At 49.1% G+C, this 22,794-nt stretch overlaps 1 protein-coding gene across 1 annotated transcript; it reads right to left on the bottom strand.

Annotated features, from left to right (window-relative positions):
• Positions 1-11,926: 11,926 nt before the first annotated feature.
• Positions 11,927-17,587, bottom strand: RAX (retina and anterior neural fold homeobox). Its single transcript, XM_039840426.1, has 3 exons — positions 16,231-17,587; positions 15,673-15,926; positions 11,927-12,881 (listed from the first exon to the last, which is right to left on the bottom strand). The coding sequence occupies exons 1-3, from the start codon at positions 16,517-16,519 to the stop codon at positions 12,372-12,374; spliced, it is 1,053 nt and encodes a 350-aa protein (XP_039696360.1). The 5' UTR covers positions 16,520-17,587; the 3' UTR covers positions 11,927-12,371.
• Positions 17,588-22,794: the final 5,207 nt, after the last annotated feature.

The following is a 22,794-nucleotide window of genomic DNA, read 5'->3' as shown; positions in this document are numbered from 1 at the left end:
TTGCAAGTCGGGTGACAACAAGATGCCCACTGTGCTCTCTGAGCCTGCCTCATTTCCGGCACTGCTGGGTAAGCTTGGGGTTTACAGAGTGCCACCAAGGAAAGGAGATTCGGGGCGGTGACATTGTTGCTGAGGTGACATATGGATTTAGTTTGTAGCAGATCTCAAACAAGATTTTCAAAAAAAAATTTTAGGGTGAATTTTTCTTTTTAACATTATAAATCCCCCTTTTGTGGTTTTTGTTTTTTGTTTTTGTGGAGGTTTTTTTTTTTTTGAGATTTGCTTCTGAAAGTTTTACACTGTGGGATCTTTTTTTGTTTGTGTTTTCCCTGTGTGCACATAGTTTTCAGAGATTAAGGAAAGTTAGTATTTTTGTTTTAGTGGTTACCTTTAAAAATTGTACCTCTATATGGTCTCTTTAGACATCTATTTTTATAGGCAATTTAGTCATTTTCTACTCTGAATAATGGTACTGTCATTTCCTCTTCTTCCTTCTCTTTACCCTGTTATCCAATATTAGTCAATAAAGTTACCTTTTTTAATATTTAGCTTTGTATCATTAAGTATACTTACACTTCTTTTTTTATTTATCAGTTTTAAGTGGTATTATTTGACTTTGAGCTATTACACAGAAAATTTATTTCTGATCTTTTTCTTCATTTCTCATTTTTTTTTGATTGGTTGCATCATTTCTATATTGTTAGTACATATAACATCTGCTTTCTGTTCTGTCACACTGAGTCTCGCATTTGCTTCATCACTGTTCTGTAGATAGCATATATTCAATGCTCGTCCACAATTCTTTTGCTGTGGTGTCCTTAGTTATCTCTTGATTGGCTGAAATCCACCCAGAATAGTTATCTTAAGAAGGGCTCTTAAGGATTAATATTCTCTGAATTCCTGCTTGTCTAAAACTACTTCTCTATAGCCTCTGCTCTTGAAGGAAAGCCCACCTGGAGTCAAAATCTTTTCTTGAGTATGCTAAAGATGTTCAGTTGTCCACACAGCTTCCATGACAAGCTCGGCAATTTTAGGCAGCACTGATACATTTTTTCTGTTCAGCTTCAAGTCATAACTATCTTCTAGTATTACTGACATTGGCATTTGAGGGTTTTGCTTCTTTTGCATAATGTCCAGGAATAGTAAAGAGGAAATGAGAAGGTACAGTCTCATAAAACTGTTTATACTTGAACAATTGATGGGAATCTTTAATAAAGAGGATAGAAAGATGTGCCTTTGACTCTTCCTATAACACAGGAGCAGATATCACTTTAGCATGAACAGAAGTCAGATCTAGAAATTCCAAATAAATTATTTTACTTACTGTTTCAGAGCAACCCTTAAGATAGATATTATGCAAATTATACAGATTGGTAAATTGAGTTACATAATTTAAAAACAAGATCAGGGGCACCTGGCTTATAAATAAATATTAAAAAAAAAAAACCAACAGGAAAGAAACCCATTCTTTTAACTTCCAGGCAAGTTCTAGTTTACTGTACTACAGCCGTCTCCTACAAATACCCCAGAATCAAAAAGATAATTTTCTTCCTGGGACAATTTAGTGTCTGTTCTATGGAGCAAGTAAATAAACAGAGCAGTTCTTAATCTCCTTTCCTGCCTTTGAGCCTTAAGCCTCACCAGCATCTCGGTCTCTCGTGTGCTAATTGGAGGGTGGTTATACGGGTCACCGAGCCCCAAAGTATCTTCCCATCAGATTTCTCACTCACCTAAATTCTACTATTGGAAAGTTATTCTTTAGGATGGTCATTACATCCTCAGGACTTTACTTTCAAAATGTAAATATTTCTAGATGGGTTGTGTATTAAAATACTTAAGTCATTAATACCTTAGTATAAATATCAGGTATTGAAGTTAGAGATTGACCTGAGTGGGAATCCCACAGCATATGCTACCTAAGGTCTAAATATATCACCTGTTTGCTGTAATTTGAAGGATACTAGGAAGGAAATACCATGTATCAACTATTTGTATTGCCCAGGCATCTAAAATTCTACCCTTAGTAGAATTTTTTAAATTAATTATGAATTAAGAATTGCCAACTTTAAGGCTCATTTTATTAAAATGCAAATGTTTCTTCATGAAAGGGTTAAGAGGTTAAATCAGTCACAGTTTGATTCATGTACAGAATTTAGAACCCATTCCTTCCTAACCTCAAGTATGGAGGGGCCTGAAAAGGTAAAAGCAGAAGCTTCCTTGGCCAAGAATCCCCGTGGTCGGGTTGACTTGACCTGGGGGCGAATCGGAGTGGAAAAGGAGGGGCTTTCCACCTAAAAGGCAGTGTAAAGCCCCTGAACTTGGGAGGAGGGCATTACTGGGCAGAGGAAAGACCCTTCTCATTCACCGAGGGCGATTCTGGGAAGCAGGGTTCTACTAGGAAACTCCCAGTGCACAATCGGCAGGTGAAGTTCTGAAGTCAGCCATCAGGTGGCACTCTCAGACAAGTTACTGAATCAGTTTATTGGCTGGATCAGAATTTTGCAGCGGGGAGGCTGTGAATGGTACTCTGGTCCTGCCCCTTGATTTTACAGGCGAAGAACTTCAGCCAGAGTGAGGCTACCTTGCCTGAAGCCACATATCAAGTTGGTGGCAGAACTGAGGTTTCTGTGATCTTCTGACACGGAATCCGATTGCCTCTCTATGATAGTAATCTGAAAGGAGTGTTCCTTACCCACCATGAAACAAAATACAGAAAAGACAGAAGGGCTGCTGTTTCAATCTGAATACAGCGTCTTGCAGGCTAACCCTTGAGCTTTGAGCAGTGTTGGTCAACTATCAGGTAGTCACATATACTGAGGTTTTGATTGCGCTAAAAAAAAAAAATAGTGGGAGATGGCGGCAGGAATTGAAGGATTCATGAACTGATCTGGGAAAAGTAAGAAAACACTGAGTAGGGGAAACCGTGAGAAAATATGGGAGTTGATGAGCTTTGAATTAGGGAAAGAAAGCTTCAAAGAGAAGAGGAAAAGCCACCTGGACAGAGGATGTGTATTATACACCCACGTGAAATAGCAGGAACAAGCCCACTACTGCAGCAGGCCTGGTCCTATGCAAGCAGCACGAAAGCCCAGCTTCCCTCAGCCTGAGGCCTCTTTCTTCTCATACTTGCTCCACAGGAACGCCCCTTCCCCATCCCCACCTCACTGAACTATCAGTGGCCCAAAAGGTTCTCCAGCCGCGTTCTGACATCACGGCGTGAATTTAAGCGATTGGTTCTTTTTCCCAGGAGAGCTGGCATTTTAGGCTGGTTTCTCGTTTTGGATAAAAAGATGTCGTCCACCTTGAGCAAGGATATACAGGAGGTGATGGGGGAGATCGAGACGCTGTTAAAATCAGTCGTTTAGAGCAGGGGTCTCTATTACTGAGAAGGTCAATGGGAAGGGAAGTGGGTGAGCAAGTCATGCAGGTGAGCCCTGAAGGCAGAAAGGGGAGCTGAGATTTGAAAGAGCAGAAAAATGGTGTGGATGTGTTTATCACTGTGCCTAGGACAGTAGGTGCACAGTATACGTTAGCTGAATTGATACATTTTTATTGACTCTGAAAAGGATCACCTGGCATGAGAGCAGCAACATGATGGAAATGGTACATAGGAAAATTATTCCAATGTGAGTACCTGAAATGGATGAAAGCTGCAAGAGCTTGTGGGAAGGCTATTTTTTAACAGCTTTATTGAGATATGATTCACATGCTATACATTTCACCCATTCAGTAGCTTTTAGTGTAGTCAAAGATATGTGCAATCATCCATAACTATATATTCAATCATTTGATGAACTGCTAGATTTTTTTTTCCAAAGCAGATGCACCATTTTACATTTCTACCAGAAGTGTGTGAGGGTTCTGATTTCTTCACATTCTCACCAATGTTTCTTGCTACTGACTTTTTGATTCTAGGCATTCTAATGTGTGTGGAGCGATATCTCATTGTGGTTTTGTTTTTCATTTTTCTAATGACTCATTGTATCAAGTGTTTTGTTGTGTGATTTTTCTCTATTGTTTTTCTATTCTCTATTTTATTAATTTCCACTCTAATGTTTATTATTTCCTTCCTTCAGCTCACTTCAGGTTGAGCTCGATCTTCATTTTCTAGCGTCTTAAGGTAGAAGTTTAGGTTAGTGACTTGATATAGGCATTTACAGCTGTAAAATTCCCTCTAAGCATGGCGTTAGCTGCATCCCATGAGGTTTAGTATATTGCATCTTCCTTTTCATTCATGTTAAAGTATTCTCTGTGGGAGAAGGTAGTCCAGATAGAAGGAAGAGGTTGGGTAGAGGCATAGAGGTGGGGCAAGTTTGGCAAAGAGTTGAATGTGGCAGGAGTAGAGGGTAGAGGCAGAGAGTTTGAGTGATGGAAAAAGGTACGTTGGAGCCATATTGTGTAAAGAACTAAAAAGTGTATGCGGAATGGATTTCAGATGGTCAGTTACCACTTCTAGGACTACTGTGTTATTTCACTCTCTTCCTAGATGTGACATGAGTGGCTTTCTGTAGGCGCAGAAGACAGATGGAGGAACTTTAGCAGGAAGGACAGGAATAGGGTCATTGCAAACACAAAAATTGGCAAAGTCTGGGCAGTTCCTGCCCTGGCCTCCGGTCTTGGAGAAGTGGCTGCTGGGGATTGGGCCACCACTGAGATGACTTTCCAGGTGGCAGGAAACACTAGATGTGTCTCCAAAATGCCTGCATCGCAGCCCCCTGTAGGAAGCAAGGATTATAGCTCATTGTGTCATCACTGGCTAATTTTTCAGAGTTTAAGTAACAATTTTTGTCGCCCATTCTTCCCTTTTGAAACTCTCCTTCCTCAGCGTCCACGTCATCACAAACTCACAATCTCCTCATTCAACCTCAAACCTGGTCTCCTTGTCACCACACGAGACCAAGCTTCCCTGGCCTTTTCCCTCAATTACTGCAATGGCCTTCTAACTATAATATAATATACTATAATACAATACAATACAATACAATACAATACAATACAATACAATACAATACAATACAATACAATACAATACAATACAACATAAAATATAAATATTTCTAGAATGCTCTCTTACCTCTTTCCAAGCTCTTCACCATCCTGCAGACAGAATGATTTATTTGGGATGGTCATGTCACCACCTGTAGCAGATATTAATTAGTTTTTGACTGTCCAGCACCTGAACACCCTTCCTAGCTTGAAGAATTCCCCTTCTATGAGTCTTGGCTGGATGCTGAACCTGCCTTCTGAAATTGTTTCTTAGCCATGTACAGGCTCTGGCTTCTCCAAGTTGTCCTTTGGCCTGTGCCAGACCAGCCTTGTTTCAGAGCCTCAGGTGGGTCCTGCTCATTCCTCCTTTGCATATGTGGTGACCTTCCCTCACCCCACAATTCTGGCCTGGCTAACTTGTGTTCCCTTCAGGGCTCATTCTGAGTATCACTTCCTCAGGGAAGTCTTCTGTGACTTGCAGGCTAGGGCAGGGTTCCTTATTAAGAGCTTTATAGAATGTGGTACTTTCTCTGGGAATCACATACCCCTTTCTTAGTTATTGCAGTCAGTCACTGAACGCTTTCATTGGGTCTGGTGCCAAATATGCAGAGAAGAATCAGACAACCGTGTCCTACAGTCTCGCTGGGGGTCACAGACAACACTACTGGCTAAGTTCTGGAATAGCTCTTAAGTAAATAACAACAAAGTGCTGGGGGTGGGAGCCAGGGACAGGGAGGCTGGCGGGGGTGGAGGTCAAGAAATTGCTGCAGGAAAACGGACCAGCTCGCTGCACAGAAGGCAGTGGCACCTGGGCCAGGCCCTGAAGAAGTCTGCTGTGAGGGGGAGGGTGGAAAGTCCTTCCAAGAAGAAGGAATATTCATACGCAAAGCCACAATCTTAAAAGGCACATGGTGGATCAGCAAATGCTGAGTATTCTGGTGTCACTTGAACAGAGGGTGAGTAGGAGAAGAGGGGTGAGGGGCAATGCCAGAGATAAGCCTGTAAAGATGGGTCAGATTCAGAAAGCCTCAGATGTCATATACATCAGGAGCCTGGCTTTCGCCCCATAGACCATAAGGAATTGTTTTAAACAGTGGAATTGTTTGAGGCACCTAATTATGGCTGTAGTGTGAAAGATAGATTGGAAGGATTGAGGGGATAAGGAGACCAATACGGAAGCTATATCTTATAGCTCCAGAGCTTAGCAAAAGGAGAGGGGAGGGAGGGAGAAGAGACTCAGTAAATGGTTGTAAATGAATCATTCATTGAAGAAATAACCATAAAAGGGGATCTGATGTAAGTGGCATATGAAAAGCACTGTATGCCATGGGAGGTCATGCAGCATGGGTGAGAGATGAACTAGAGTACTGGCAGGTAGATGGGATAGATGACGTTAAGAGATTCTAAACGACTCGATGGGGCTAAGTAATTAACTACATATAGAGGGTTGAAGGAAAGGAACAAGTGAATTAGGTTTAGGTTTGGTTGACAGCGACCAAAAAATTAGACTTATAATGGAGAGCCCAGACAGCAGTCCAGAGCTAGTATGTTGCTCCAGTGTCAGGGACTTGCCACGTATGGTCCCTTCTATCCTGTTACTTAACGTATTTGGTTTCGTGACATGGTCCGGAGTGGGTGCTCCAGTACCACCATCATACCTGCCTTGTAGTCACCAGACTGCAGGATAGGGACAAGAGCAGGGCATGCTGGGATCTTTTAAGAGCTTACTTTCTAGAAGTGTTTCCCCTTATGTGACATTGGTCATTACTTAGTCATATCTAACTGAAAGGAAGGCTGGGAGGTGACTTCACTCTGGGCAGCCAAGTGATCAGCTGAAATTTGGAAGCTATGTGGCTGAATAAGGTACAAAGGTACAAAGAATAAGGTACAAAGGAAATTGGACAATAACTTGCCTCAAGGGGTCAAGAATGATTCTTATCATATCCATTGGGTGAATATGAATGCAGAAAGAGGGAAAAGAGTTTAAAGGAGGTTTTCAGGGAGCCATAGAGTAAAGACTAATACGTTTTGTTTTGAACACATGTAGTTTTGGTGGATATGGGACCAGGTGGAGAAAGCCAGTAGGCATTTGAAAACATATGCACGGTTGTGTCCTTATTTCTTCTACTTAGGTCATGCTCCTCAGGGTGGAGACTCGTGTTTATCCATCATGACACGCCCACCAGGCCTTGTGAGTCTCCAGAATGGATAAAGATCACAAGGAAATTAAGAAGGTGAAAAAAAGCTAAGGGCCAATTTTTTTTTTTTTTTTTTTAAGTACAAATGGAAAGACTGTAGAACCCAGCCACTGTTAGGACTGGAAAGAGCCTTTATCAGACAACTTTTGACAGGAAGGCAGCCTTGTACACAATTCATTCAGGACCTACTAATACAAACACACGCTGATACCTAGTACAGTGCAGAGGAAAGCGGATGCCAAGATGAGGTGTTAGATTTCAGGCGTTAATGGTGGGGTGATGAGGGAGAAGGGGAGATCTTGGAGATCTAGCTTTTACAGAGGGTCCCATTTAAGGTCACAGGACCAGGCAATGCCACAGCCACGACTAGACCACAGATTTTTCGATTTCCAGGCTGACGGTTGACGCGACCCCTGTGCATATGAGGCTGACCTCCCCAAGATGAGAAGTGGTGGGGGTGGAACCCAGCACCGCCGGGGTCCTCCAGGGCTGTGAGATTTGGCCAAGGATCTAGATGATTTAATCCAGTTTTACGAAAGGGCTTTTATAGTGAGCAATTAAAGCACAGTTAAGGAATTAATCACTAATGAGTCATTAACTCTGCCCACTAATGTAGTTAACGAGCTGAGGCCAGATTATTAGAGCCAGTTCCCAATTAAGGGGACGACATTGGCACAAAGCGCACCGTCGGCCTCCCGTTTCCCAGGCGGGTTAGGACGCTGGCGGATGCGGGGTTCGCGCTTCCTGAGCGCAGAGGAGGTGCCAACTTCTCAGTCATCTTATCATCCCTGAAAGTCTTTCCTGGCGGCCTCCTGGGGCTGAGGCTGGGGCCGGAGGTGTGTGTGTGTGTGGTGGGGGGGGGGGGGGGGGGGGGTCATGAGTGGTGTAAAGACAACACACCAGACAAATGCTGCAGCCTCCGGAGCGGCTGGGCCCGCATGGTGATGGCCCTACGCACACCGTCCGCGGGAGGACGCGGCTGTCCCCGCTTCTCACACGCGGGCTCTCGGGCTCTGCAAAGACTCTCGATTAACCGACGTATCTGGCGGAGATCCGGCAGGACCGCGAGTCTCTCCCTCCCCTCGTGGGATTCCAGCTGAGGCGGCGGTGAGGGACGGTTAGAGATGGTCTTCCCTGATTCGACGAGTCCCATCTCCCCAAATAATAACTAAACGTTTGAGATCAGTAAAAACAGTGGGGCCGCCTCTTCCAGTTGCTGACTTTGGCAAAGCCGGTCCCTCCCTGGGGGCCTCTCCCAGTCCTCCCGCCTAGTGTCACCCGCACCAGCCCCGGTCGCCCTGCGGAGCAGTAGAGGTGGAAGCTCTTGCCTGCAAGGGACAGAACCGGATTCCGGGAGCGGGAAACCCACGAGGGATGAACAGCCTGGACCGACCTGGGGCCCCAGAACACAGAGCGAGGAGGGCCCCGCGGGGCTGCGGCCGCCTCTGGATCTCGTGGCTCCGGAGACAGGCGGAGCCCTAAGTCCCCCGCGTCCCCGCGGGAGAGAGAAATCGCCACCAGAGGCCGAGAGCTGTGGCGTGCATCGTGGACACTAAACCCTCGTGGGCAGGAAGAGACTCCTCTACAAGGGGAAAAACGCAAAACCTGAAGCTGCTTCCCAGCGGGGAGAGGGCGGTGACTGATGGAGGCCGGTGGGAACGGGGGAGGAGGTGGCCTGCTCCGCGCAGCTCAGGGATCACTGAGACAGCGGAGGGTCTCAGCAGGGGTTCCACAGCGTTGGGGACAATCCGCTTGCCCCCCTGGGGACCTCGCCTGACTGAGCCCCGCCCGCCCCCGCAGTCTTAGCGCCGCGCCCCGCCTCGGCCTGCTTTCAACCGCTTCTCAGGAGCCCCCAAAGTTGTGGTTCTACTGACTCACCTGCTTCCCTCCTGCGGCCGGCCAGAGCAGAAGTCATTTTCTGGGGAGGAGGGGGTCCCTAAGAACTCCCTCTTAGATGGACTGGATCCAAGTCAGCCCGAGTCAAGGCCTCCCTCTAGGTTGCTGTGCGCGCGAGAGCACAGTCTTTCCTCTCGGAACCCTGGACCACTCCCAGCTGGCTCTCGTTCCGCTTCAATCGGCCCTCAGGCTCATCATGGAAGACTCAAGAACCATTTCCCGTGATGCGGGCTTTCTCGGGGAGGCCTCCCCCGCCCCTCGGAGTCCCTGGAAGGCGCGTGCCCGCCCCGGATCAGAGCCGGCACAGTCTGGTTTGGGAAGCTTGTGTCTCACCTTGGCCGGCGCCTCAGCGAAGTGTTTTCTGTAGCCGTGAGTTAGAGTCGCGGCTCCACGTGTTTTCAGGGTCGCCTGAGGGCTCTAATGCTCTGTATCACAAGCCATTATCACTTCCGTTCTAAGTTAAGAATTGGCTTCCCGCCTGACCTGCACTCCTTCTCCTGGAGCCGGCAGCATGAATCCCCCCGCCCCCAGGCTCTTAGGGCTGCCCTTCTAGGCAGCCCTGGGGATGGAGTGGGAAGGCTTTGGGGCTGATTCCTCACCTAGCCCTTCCCAGGAGACTCAGGAAGACACTCACAGCTAGCTCCCATCCCTCAGGATCTCAATTCCCGAGTGGCCTGAAGAGCTGTTCTTGAGAATTGAAGTAAGGAGCGCTTATTTAGCAAACAGTTTCCAGCGCATGCATTATGAAGGTGAACTACCCCCAACTTCTGGTTGTTCCAGCTCCAACCCTTATGAGCATTTTAAGTGGGGCAACCTCTCCGTGCCTCAGTTTCCTCATTTAACGGTGCTAATTGTATCTTCCTGGCAGGGTCGTCGTGAGGCTTAAATAAGTCAACAGATGTAAACTGCTTAGAAGCGTGGGGGCACACAGTAAGCTTTCAGTCATCATCATTAGTCATTAGTACTTTGATAATTTTCCAGGGACTTCACCCTGAAATCCAGGTATGCCTCACTCTATTGCTGCCTAAAGAGTTGGTTTAGAATATTCATTCTCAGACTACACTAAATAATGAAAGAGGAGCGAGAAGTGATGGAAAGCCACAGATGGAAAAAAGAATAGGAAGAAAAACGGCAGAAAGAGGAGACAAAATGAATAAGCGTGGAAATGATCTAAGTGAAGATGCTGATGCTGCGAAGGGCAAGGTCGAAAGCGCCCAGAACTGCATGTAGTAGGGAGAAAGGGGGCAGAGCGAGTGCGGCGCTCACTCTGAGCCCGTGAACTTGGTAGTTCTCTGAATAAATCATCCCTAGTACAACGAGGGTGTTAAAGGACCAAAGAGAAGACAGGACGGACTGCAAGAAACTTACTTACGCATTCTTCTTGAGTTTGCCTATTTTTTCTTGCCAACAGCTGATATCACTTGGCCATTCCATCCATTATTCCACGAACATCTTTGTGAGGGAAAGCACAGGTATTACTCCCTACCTCTTGGGGAAAATAACCGAGTGAGTAAATGCTTACTGACCAGCCTGCCACGTGCAAGGCATCAGATGAGGGTCTAGGGGACACATCCTTGGTTATTGCCACAGCCCTCTCAGGGCCCCAATGGCAAGACGTGAATCCTGTGATGACACTCCCTCTACCCGCAGCCCTGGGACAGTCACCGGTTTCCCAGAGAGGTTTCAGGAACCCAAGGGCGGTGCTGGGGTGCTGCGCAATCAGAAAAGAGGATCACAGCGTGTGTGGCCTCATGCCGGGTCACTGACAGTTTACGCAAAGCCGTTACAGGTGATCGGATTCCATCTTTCCCACCTCCAGGGCACTGGGTTTATTTAGACAAGGAAAGGGTGCTGACTAGTCCACAAACGTGCTAACCACCCCACAGATGGTAGCCAGTCGATGCTGAGGCTCTAGCGGCGTCTTCCGGGAGCACGAGTGGCGAGGGGGCCAGACGACAAGCACCGCGGGAATCTGGTTTATTCCCGCCGCCACCCGGCTTCCGGGGAGCCACGGGGTCTCCCCCACCGCGGACTCCGCGAGCACCTCGGGAGCTGCTGGAGCCCGCGGGGACCTCTCTGCATGCCTTCCCCGCCCCAGAGCCGGCGCCAGAGACCTGCAGATGCTGCTCACGAGGCGCCGCGAGGAAGTGCCGCGGGGCAGAGCGCGGCGGCTAACCCGTCACGGATTAACCAGACCGCTGGGTTGCGGGGTGAGGAGCGAGTTGGGGAGGTGAGAGAGGCACAGGCTCAGAAAAAGAAAAGTCGCCCTGTCCCAGTCTTTGGAGAACTAATGTCATCGACCCAGGGTAGCAGGGGGCTGGCACCGAGCTGGGGACCTGGACAATGATCCGAGAGGGGCCTTGGGCCGTGGCAGACTGGAAAGAGGGCGGCCGAGTGGCCAAGGGCTTCGGACGTTCAGCTCTCGCCCTGGGAAAGGTGGTGTAGACGCTTTCTATTGGGGTCGATCCTTCAAAGCAGCAGCTGCAGCTCAGCTGTTGGGGTTTTAGGGGACTGGGAATGCACGGGTATCTGAGCCTGAGGCTCCAAATCCCCCCGAACCGCACACAGTCACAAGCGCCCACACGTGCCGGGGAAGGGGCGCTTCTGGTCGAGGACGCCGTAGCATCCAGAATTGGGACACAGCGTTCGGGATGGGGACACAGCGTCCGCTACAGCTAACCGCCCTCCAGGAGGACTCGCAGGAGGGAGCCCCCGCTCTGCACAGCCCTGTGCTTTCTCTGACCCACCCGATCCGGCGCCGCAGCCGCTCCCGCACCCCCATTCACGCACACACCTTCCTCCTGCAGCTACCGCAGTCCCGAGCGCGCTTAACCAGAGTCAAACCAAAACAAGTAAATGTTTAATTCTCCTCCCAAATACTTTGAAACTAGGTATACAGACAGTCCTTCAAACTATTTCTCCGCCTCCCTTTACCCTCAGTTGTCGCTATCTGAAGTCAAGAGCTTTGGGTCCCTTGAACCTGGAGGCTCCGGCGCCCGCGGGGGCAGGAGCAGCGTGGCCAGTGGCGCTGGGCCACCTCTCCACCTCCGGCAGCAGGGTTGGGGATCCGTGGGGGCTGTGGGAGGCCAGGGGGTCTTGGCGGGCATGAGGGTCAGTCTTCCCCGGTGAGTCAGGAGCAGACGCGTGTCCAACACCCAAGCCTGGCTGCAGCTTCAGGAGGTACAGGGAAGAAGTGGCCGAGTGGGGGGACCCGGGGAGAAGGGACGCGCGCGTGTGGCTCGGGGTCCGCTCCCAGAAGGGTCGTCTGGCTCGATTTGGTCCCCGGTGCCCCTAGAGGGTCTGCCACGGCTTCCCGATGGCCTGGATGTGCTCCTTGGCCTTCAGGCGCAGCGCCGCGATGCTGCTGTTGCGCGGGTCCGCCTCATCCAGCGGGAACTTGTCCCCGAAGCCCGGCCCGCACGGGTAGGCGGGCGGGGGCGGCGCGAGAGGCTGCAGGCCGGGGCCCAGCGGCGGCGAGTTCAGGAAGGGCGGCGGCGGCGGCGGCGGCGGCGGCGGCGGCGTGTAGCTGGCGGGCAGGCTCTGCGCCGGCGGCCCGAAGCCCGGCAGGCTCTGCAGCGCTGTGGCGCCCCCGCCGGGCAACGGCGGCCCGAGCCACGACTCCAGCGGCAGGGCGCCCCCCGCTGGCCCGCCGCCGCCGCCCGGGCCCGCCCCGAGGGGCGCCAGAGCCGCGGAGGGCGGGGAGCGGCTGAACGAGAGGAGGGGCGAGTCCTGCAACTTCATGGACGACACCTCGAGCTTCTCCTGCCGCCGCCACTTGGCGCGTCGGTTCTGGAACCACACCTGCGAAAGGCAGCACAGCGGCCGTCGGGCTGCAGGCCAGCCAGCTCGACTCCCCCATCCCCAAGCAAAACTGGGGCTCGGCTATTTCACACCTCCTCCTTTCGCCCCGCCCCCACGCGCTTCATCCTTTCTTTTCCGTCCCGTTTTCTCCTTTTCGTCTCTTCCCTCCTTCCCTCTTGTTTCCTCTGTGTCTCTTTGTCCCATCCTTGTCCTTCCTGGCGTTCCCACCCTTGTCCCTGTTTATCTCACCGACAGCTGTGGTTCTGTTTTCAGCTCCTGGCACGGAGCAGGTGCTCAGAAAAAAAGTGAAGTGAACCCTGGAATGAGACGGTAGGGCTCTCGAAACCAGATCTCCCCAAATTTGTCTTACCTGCTGGTGGGCTGCCTGCCCCTCCTGACACTTCAGTTTAGACTGTCGTGGTACGGCTCTCAGTGGCCACGTTTTTCTCTCAGACTTTCTGTGGTTTACCTACCTTTTGTCTCGATCATAAACGTGTATAAACAAATACTCTAAGTACTGTAACTGGCCACACTGGATGTTAAAATACAGCTATTTCCACGAATTACTGGTTATGATAACGAATAAAATAAAGTGGGTTTATTTTATACCAAACATTTGAATTGCCGCTTTAATAAGATTTTCGTTTTTATTTCATTGATATCCTTTTAGGATTCCTAATATGTCTTATAAATGGCTTTCAATGGTTACGATAGTTCGAGTGTATTACATCTGCTTTTACTTTATGAAGTTAGTTCTGACATTATCACCCTAAGATGAATTCAATGAGCTCAAGTTTTCCTTTTCTTTTTTTTTTCTTTACATGTAGAAAGTCCACACCAGAGTGAAGTCTGCTCTTAACAATGAAACTTCACTTACTGAGTCGATAAAAGCACAAGAAAGGGTGTAGTTAGGGTTCTACCACCAAGTTCCCACCGTCAGAAACAGAACAGAGAGAATTGGTCTAGTTTGGTGGAGAATCTTGAAAGAACTTTAGCCAAACTGGTCGTTTCAAGGTTGTACTCGTGAAGGGAAATAGAACAGTTGCGACTTCAGACTAAGCTGGGAGAAGAACCCCGGGCACCTGAGCTGAGCAGGGCAAGTGTGTGTGAGGCTGGGGTTTGAGAAAAAAAGAGAAAGAACTAAAATGCGAGTTCCCCTGACCCCTTCCCACAAAAGATCCGTCGACATATCTGAGGCCTTGATTTTCACAGAAATATTAGATACTTGCGGGTAACAGAGAAAAGAGAAACACTGGCCTGGGTGAGGGCTTCCACCCCCCTGCCACCTCCGTTTCTCTGCATGTTTCATTTCATCCCCCCGAAAATATCAGCTATAGTCATAGGATTTAGCATCCAGAGTCAGAGGGCGAAAGACTAGGAAAGTCAGCTCTTAAAGTCAGCTGCCCTCAACACGGTTAGAGACCCTGCCCGGCCCCCGCCCCCTTCGTCTGACCATATCACAGCTGTGTGTTAAGAACTGGTTATATGCTGGGTGCTGTGCTGGCCCTGTGGTCACAGAGAATTCACAGAGACAATGATCTCAAGAAGCTCACAACGTAGAGGAGAAGCCAAAATCCCTGAACAAGTAAAGAGGGAGGAAAGAATGTGGGACAGAGGTGGCCTCAGGTATGAAGGCATCCCCTGAGCTGGCTGTGCCTCTCTTCTGCAGGGGCACGGGAAGCCTTTTCCTGTCCTCTTTCTTCATCAACTCTCGCTTGTTTGCTTTTCCTCTCCCTACCCCAGCCTCCCTCTCTGAAGAGCAAGTGCTAATATGTCCACCCCTTCAATGAAATCATGGCAGCTTTACTGCCCCAAATTAGGAGAAATTGAACTGTCCTTGGCAGTTAATCCCGAGACACATTAGGGAACCATATTTTAAAACCATGACATTTACTCATTACTTAAAACCCCCAAACTAAGTAGAAAAGACAAAGGCAAGAGCTTGTCTCCTTTTACTTTTAAGACAAGACTGAAAGCCCCCAAAATCTGAATATCTCACTTCCTGGAAATCTAATTCATTAAACAGACACAAAAATCCCATCTCCGTTCCACTGTCTTTCAGATGTAGTGAAATTGGTTCCCAAAGACTCCTTTTCAGAACTCTGTAAACTCTCCCAATTTGGAAATCCTCCCAGATTTTTCACAGATGACTAGCAAATATTTAAGGCTTTCAAATATTTTAATGATCAGGGATTAAAGATAATTCAGCTTTAATTAAAGCGAAAACCCCTTTACAGCAACAACAACAAAAAGGCCTCTGCATCAGCGGGAAGTTTGGTTGGATGTGCACCAGAGAAGCAAAAGTCAGCGTCTTAAACAAATCCACTGAAAGTTTCAACTGCCAGGCTCCAGGCCCCTCGCAAGAAGACAGGGTTTTCCTTTTAAGCACGGTGCACGCAGTTGGTGACTAGGGTGGCATTTGGGGCCCGGGTCCAGTTACCCTCAACTGCTGTCTACATTCCCTCTATCCTCGATCCCCTGCCCCAATCCTGGCTGCATCTAATGAGCTGTCGCTTCTTCACCTTGCCAGCCATTTCCAGTTCCTCTTTTTAGCTCAGAAAAGGAGGACCCCAAAGGGGAGATGATACTACAAACTGGAACAGAATGTGAGAAGGGTAGTGCGTGGGGTACATGGAAGATCTGTAACGTGCCTTCGGGGCTCTGGGCCAAGCAAAGCGAGGAAGGCCAACAGGAAAAGTGCCATCACAGATGCGTGGACGCCGGGGGATTCAAGGGAGCATTGGCTGCAACTGGCCTCGGGCCCTCCCGGGGACTGATCTGGGCGCTTTACCTGGACCCGGACTTCGGGTAAGTTGACCTTGCCCGCCAGCTCCTCGCGGCTGTACACGTCAGGGTAGTGGGACTTCTCGAACGCGCGCTCCAGCTCGTGCAGCTGGTACGTGGTGAAGGTGGTGCGGTTCCGTCGGTGCTTCTTCTTGGGCTGCTCCTCCTCGGATAACTTCGCGTCGCCAGAGGCGGGCCCGGCAGTCATCCCGGGGCTCGGTCGCGCCTCCCCGGGCTCCTTAGGGCAGTAGGGACGAGGGGCTGGGACGACGGGGCCCCGGACGGTCAGAGACACTCCCCGGAGTATCACTGGGATCACCCCGCCCACCTGAACCCTGGCAGAACGACGCGTGCTCGGGAGATGGCCCGGGGAGGTCGGGGTGAGGGTTGCGAGGGCCCCCTAAGCTTTTCTCTGAACTCAAGTTGGAAGCTCCTGCTATGCACACAGCGCCCAACCCCGCGCCCAGGTGCTTGGGTAAAAGTTAAGTCAGGGGCTCCCTCCTCTCGCAGAGCCACTAAGTTTGGGCGGTCTAGGGCCTCGCAGCAGCGGAGAATGCGCACTCACCTTCGTACTCGGGAGCTGGAGCCGGGGCGGGCTGCTGGGAGGGCTCAGCTCCTCCCCCCGGCACCTTGGTGCAGGCGGCCCGCGCGCCGGGCGTCCTTTCCCGCTCCTTTGCGCTTTGGGCGCCTGCGTCCACCGGGAAGGAGCCGAGGATCCCCTCGTCCTTGGTAAATCCCAGGATGGCTTCGATGCTGTGCAGCCGCGAGGTGCTGCCGCCAGGGCTGCGGAGCAGGTGGCCGGCGAGCGAGAAGCTGGCGTCGGCCATGGCGGGGCCGCAGCCGGGCAGGTGCATGGGGGAGCGCGGGAGGCGGGGGCCGCGCGTTCGGTAGCGCCGTTCGCTTGGAGACGGAGAAGAGGCTCGAAGTCGGCGCTTCCGGGTGCGGCCGTGCGAAGCGAGCGATTCCGATCCAAGGTCAAACTCGGCGGGCGACACTGGCTCCGGCTGCGAGCGCTCGGGCCGCGGCCGCCCGAATCACTGCAGGAGTCGGAAGTTCCAAGTCCGGGGAGCTGGGGCTCCGGGCGCTAAAGGCTGCGAGCCCGCTCCCCCCGGCTCCTCCCCCCTGGCCCCGGACCCAGCCTCTACTTCTCCGTCCCTCCCCCCGCGGCGGGGCGGGTCTTCGCTCGCCCAGCTTCAGGGTCCTCGCCCTGCTACCCCGGGCGGGGCCGGCGCTCCGAAGATTCCACCTCCCACCTTCGATCCGCTTCAAACACTCCAAACACACACCGGGGACCGGCGGCGAGGTGTTCGACAGGCCTGGGGACCCGGGTCCGAGGTCCGCGCCCCCGGGTCCTGCCTCAGTGGGGCCGACGCCCTGGTCTCATCGACCCCCTCGGACTTGCCGTCATCCTCAGGCTCCCATTCCCCTGCTTGTCCCCCCACCCCGGACTCGCCCCTGCCGTCAGGCTCGCTTCTTCTGCAGGGCTGAGCGCCCCGGGCGGCCCTCGGAAAGGCTTCTTGGCTCCACGGCGTTGGAAGTCAGTCCATACTTCTTCCCAGTTTGAATTTTCCTCTCTCCGTCCCTCTTTTCGCGCCCACGGGCATTCCTCCTTCCGGTCCGTGGTCCGAAGCCCCGGATTCCGCCCTTATTTGCTTTGTGTCTATCTGTTTTAACTGCTTGTCTCTGTCCCCTCGGACGGGCGTGCGGCCAGGCTCCCTCACTCCAGCGCCCGCCCCAGGAGGCGGTGGGGCCTTCTGTGCCCGCAGGACCGGTGACCTCAAGAGCCCTGCAGTCTGGGATGTCCGAGTCTTACTTGCTGGTGGGCTCAGGCCGGATGGGAGACCCGCCAGGGTTCCTCGCTATCACAGATTGTGTCCTGCGGGAACCCTCCCCACCGAACAATTCTCCAGGAGGAGGAGATGACCCAGCCTCAGGCTGACTGGGGAAGGGCCTTGGTCAGGGCGGCAGAGAGGCCTGGAGCTCCTTCCAGGGTTTCGGGCGTAACGCGCGCCTGCACTTCTTTTCCCTTTGGGGACACCCCGAGGCTTCTGTGGCCCAGAGTGACTCATAGGCCAAATGGAAAGACGATTTCCACGGGAGAGTGTTTTTTTCACATCCCCCAGTGCTGTGAACAGCACTGTGATCTCTGGCACTTCTCAGATCTGATGCCGGAACCCAGGCGGGCACCCAGCCTTCTCTGAACCGAAATAATTCCCTAAAAGTCTAGGACTTTTAGGAAAGGACCTACAGATTCTTAAAATCTTTGCAGCAGGCACCTTATTGATATCCATGCAGCCCCCGTTTATTCCCCTTTACATTCAAAGGACGTTTACTACGTCCTTTCTGAGGATCCAGCTCTGACATGGGTCATGTCAGCCTCACAAAAGAAAGGCCAGGGCCACTGGCCTTGAGGAGCTTAAGGTCCAGCCTGGGAGACAAGACAAAAGAAGAAACAAAAGAAAAACACGTATCTTTGGATCTACCACCTTTAAATTGATGTCAGAGGGACAAAAATGACATGTGACTATTCCAAGGATCTTTAAATGGTTAATTTTCTGTGATGAGCACATGGGGATTGTGGTCATTACATGAACAGATCTATTTTTAATACAACCATAAACAGGTAAATTAAAATAGCAATCATGTGAGTTTGCAGCAGATAGAAATTGAATTACAGATTCAAGTGAAATTATTTTTAATTTTAATAAAAAGCTAAATTAATGAAAAATCAATACATGCTTTATAGTGTTTGCAGATCACTTTATAATTTTCAGACTCTTTTCGCATTCTTTCTATCATCTGATCCCCGCAGCCCCGTGAGTTGAGCAGGACAAATGTATTTGTCCCCATTTTAGAGAAGAGGAAACTGAGGCTCAAAGTGATACATACAGCTATTAAGTGAAGGGGTCAGGACTAGAACTCAGATCTACTGACTTCTTATCCAGTGTTTTCTGGCTATGGCTCATTTGTAATTATTATTGTAGAGGGTGATGCTTTGAAAAGGATCGAAGCATTTCTTAGCCGGCATTCTTTCCAGAGGTTGAATCCTAAGAAGCTAAGATGGAAAGAAGTGAAGACAGAGTCCCTGGGCAGAAGCCTTTGGACCTTTGGGTGCATCCAGGAGGACTGAACAAACTCTGGGGAGGTTCCTGCCACAGTCCAGGTGAAGAAGCCTGCCCCCAGGTTCCGCTCAGACTTTCTAGGCTGCCAAAGGCATTGCCTCCACCTGGTGGCACCCCACAAGGTCCCACGTACCAGTTACGTACGTAGATCAGGTGGCTGGGGTGCTGATTACTTCGTAACCAGAGGGCAGCCTTAGGGATAACTCATTGGTGTTTGTTGTTTCTCCTCTGACTGAGAATGCTTTTTATGTAAACTTCTCCAATATTAAATGGATCTCTATAATCACCGCTAAACAAAGACTGGCAGCGTTTTCTTAAGCTCCTGCCCACACGCTAAGGGGCTTATGGCCTTGTTTTCCAAAGTTAATTCCCTCTGGAACTGCCCAGCTCTCCCTAATAGGTCCAGGTGAGGTTAGCTTTTATTTACTGTTTATTTCAGAGTCTTGGGAGAAAAGCAGAAAAGACTTCAACAGCCACTGGTGAGGGACGATGGGGGAAACAGGGCAGAGCGGGACAAGGGGAGGTTGGAGCTTCCTTTGTGCAAGACATAAAGAGCTAGTCAATACTATTGTGGGCACGGTGGAGGGTACTCCAAGCAATCAGCCGGGGGTCATTGTTAGGGGCTAATCTACATGTGTATTTCCCAAGAACTCGATTAGGGAAGATGAATGGCCTGGGCCATGTCCCTAATTCTTCTAGCAAGAAGCAGCAATTTTCCAGCAGTTACGCAAGCTCCTAATCAGCCCGGCTTCAGCAAAAGTAAGGAGCCTGGCTTCTGAACTCCACCTCTGTTTAATTCATTAATTCATTAGGTGGATCAAAGAAAACTCCCCCCTCTTGGCCTCCCCGCCCTCCTGCTTCCCATATGGGCTGAACTAAGACACAGCGAAAGCCCCTGTAAACCCGGCGTGACTCTGAGAAACATTTCCAGAAGTAAGGAGAATGGGGTGATTGAGCGTGGGGGTGTCTTAAGAGAGGGAGGCTCTGTGTGCTGTGGGAAGGGCAATACAGAGCTACAACTGAAGTTGGGGGAGAAAGAGATCAGGGACTGCTTAGTCCTAGCAGAACAATGTGTAACCATCAGCAGCAATTACGCAATTACGTAAAGTTATAGCACAAGGTGACCCTTTTCTCTTGGATGTGTGCAGGAAATCCCATTTCCGGAAGTATTCCAGGTGGATTGCTTTACCCACAACACTTTAGAGAAATGGGCATCTATGGAATGAGTTCCCTGTGTATCGGGTGGGCAAGGTCTTGTTCCACAGCCGGTAATCATTTCCCCTTGAAGTGATGTTTTAGGTTTGGGTGTAAAATGTCTATTTAAGGGCCTATGTATAAAACAACTTGACTATCTGCATGTGGACTATCCCCTCAGTAGATGTAGTTTAATCCTGGAATAACTCCCCCTGTCTCATACCTCACTGGAAAACCACTAGCTGATCCATGTTCATTCAGAGTAGGCAACTTAGCTTTAGTTTTAGGCAAAATAAAACACAACTCATATAATCATTACACACCTACACACACTAAAGTTTAACAAATTCCATTGTCTAGAGTTAAAAACAATATATGCCAGTTATTTTTATAGAATACTAACTCTATGCGAGCGGGCACTCTTTCTAGTACTTTGAGTGAATTGCCTAATCAGTTCTCACAGTAACCCTATGAGGTAGACACTGTTATCATCTACACTCAGATAAGGAATCTGAGGCACAGAGAGATTAAGCCACTTGCCAAAGGTTACACAGCTGGTTTCAGGTGGATCCAGGACTTGAACCCAGGTAGTTTTTCAGGAATGTTTGCTATGTTTACCACCTTCCAATAAGGTGTAATCTGTACTGTTAATTCTCCTGTAGCTTTAAGAGACCTAGGAGATAAGGTAAGAAAAGTTGAGAGTCAAAGGATCCAGGAATAATATGGTTTAGAGTTTGAGTGATATGGGAGTGACGGGCAGTCTATAATTTGTTTGGTCAATTATGATGACGACAGATATGCTTAGGTATACCACTCAATTTCCTAAGGCTGTCTTATAAAGTTTAGGGAAGTCTCGCTCTGTTCCCAGAGTTCCAATTCACTCTCAGTGGTTTGTAAATAATACGTTTTAAAGTGTCTGCCTTTGATGCTAGGAATTCTCCTATATACTATACTGTGTATTGGATGCCATGGGCAAGATACGCAAGTTGCTGACAATGGCTGCAAAAAAAAAAAAATCAATAGCTGAATTCTTTATTCAATACTGACAGTGAGTCCAGGGATAAAATACACTATGCTTGTTCATCTCTCACTACCAAATCTTCCTGATCGATGAAATATTTTCCTACCTGCGGCATCAAAGAAGGTATCAAGAAAATGTTCTTGAGAAGCTTATCAGAAAGATAATTTTTTTTTTTTTTACAAATAGACAACTAATAATGAATATCCTTGGCCACATTTATAAAATTGGCACAAACATACATCCTACACACCAGTTTACTAGTCTATATGACAATAGGAATATTCTCTAACATTTTCAGACTAAATTGAAGTAAGTGTTGATAAAAGGATGGTGCAGTGAATAACTGTGGCTAAAATACGTAAATCGATGAAGAGATGGGACTATACGGGACTTTTCTGGCTGAACTGAGATTCTTCTTGGATGGGCATGTGGAGACAGACATTTCTTCTGATCACAAGATGAAACGGAGAGCTGTTGTGTTTCCTGGCAGTAACACAGTATTTGAAAGACTTCCTTTTGTATAAGCACAGGGGCCACAGTTATTTGCAGACCATCCAGTAATTAGCAAGAGGTCTCTCTTCCTTCGGCATTCCCACCGTTTCTCAATCAGGATATTTTTGAGAATGTCGTAAAACTAGTCTCCGATTTAGTTTTCTGTTATTTCAAAGGATCGTATATTTAAGCCGTAGGAAGGGGAACCTTGGAGATTATCTTGTCTGCTCGCTCACCTCTAGCCCCCACCTTCCCTTTGTAGATGTGGAAATGGGGGCGCAGAGAAGTTAAGGTATTTGCCCAAGATGAGACAGAATGTCTGTGGCAGGGCTTGGACTCCCCGACTCTCCGTTAAGCTGCTGTGGCTTCGCCATCCTACACTTGGATGTCCCATGCCTGTTCCTAGCATAAGTCTGTATATGAATCCAGAGAAATATATTTGTTGTACAGCACAATGAAATTACTCTTCACATGACTCCCCAATCATTTACCAACACTGTTACCATACTCCTGAGCTTGCTTTTGCAGTTGATGCCAATCCATGCAGCCTCTATGTAAGAGAAAAAAAAAAAATCCCTTGGCAATAGATTTGCAGGGCTTCTTAGCAAACAGCTGATATTCCTAGCCACCGGTGTGCTGTGATCAGCTCTTACTGGCCGTGAGAGCTGATGGTTAGCACCTCTTACCAGCTCTGAGTTCAGTGATGTCACATTGGTGGCTTGAAATCAGCCATAGTGGGAGTATTTTCACCACAGAAATTAATAAACGCTAAAAATCAGAGCATTCTCTCTCCTCCCTCCATTAATGGTTTTTAAATATTTACTAACATGCTAGTGTTCCTACTTCATTAAAAAGCAAAGAAATCAGAAAGTATCATTAAAACTAGCATAGATCTATTAGATAAGAGATGTCTGCCTTTTGCCAAAAAAAAAAAAAAAAAAAGAACGTCTGCATCATGGACTCAGAATATGTAAATAAGAAGGAAACTTGGATTCCTGCCAAAGAAATGGGCTTTTTTTTGAGTTGCTAGGAGCAAAGCTATATTAAGATAATTCCTCTTTACTTGTTTTCTAATTAAACTAATTGAATTCCGAGTGTCCAGGGGAAGCACAAGAGACATTTATCTTGAGGGGATGATGGTCTTGAAGCCCATCAATCCTCTTAGAGCAGTAAGAAGGCAAATCCAAGGATACCCATTTTGCAATAGCCTTGACTCGACCCCCACCCAGAGTCTGGCCATCTTTGGGTTTCTTCTCTCTCTCTCTCTCTCTCTCTCTCTCTCTCTCTCTCTCTCTCTCTC

The sequence above is a fragment of the Pteropus medius genome, unplaced genomic scaffold (genome assembly GCF_902729225.1).
Source record: "Pteropus medius unplaced genomic scaffold, Ma_sr-lr_union100, whole genome shotgun sequence".
Taxonomy (NCBI): domain Eukaryota; kingdom Metazoa; phylum Chordata; class Mammalia; order Chiroptera; family Pteropodidae; genus Pteropus; species Pteropus medius.
This window is presented reverse-complemented; position numbering and strand designations above follow the sequence as displayed.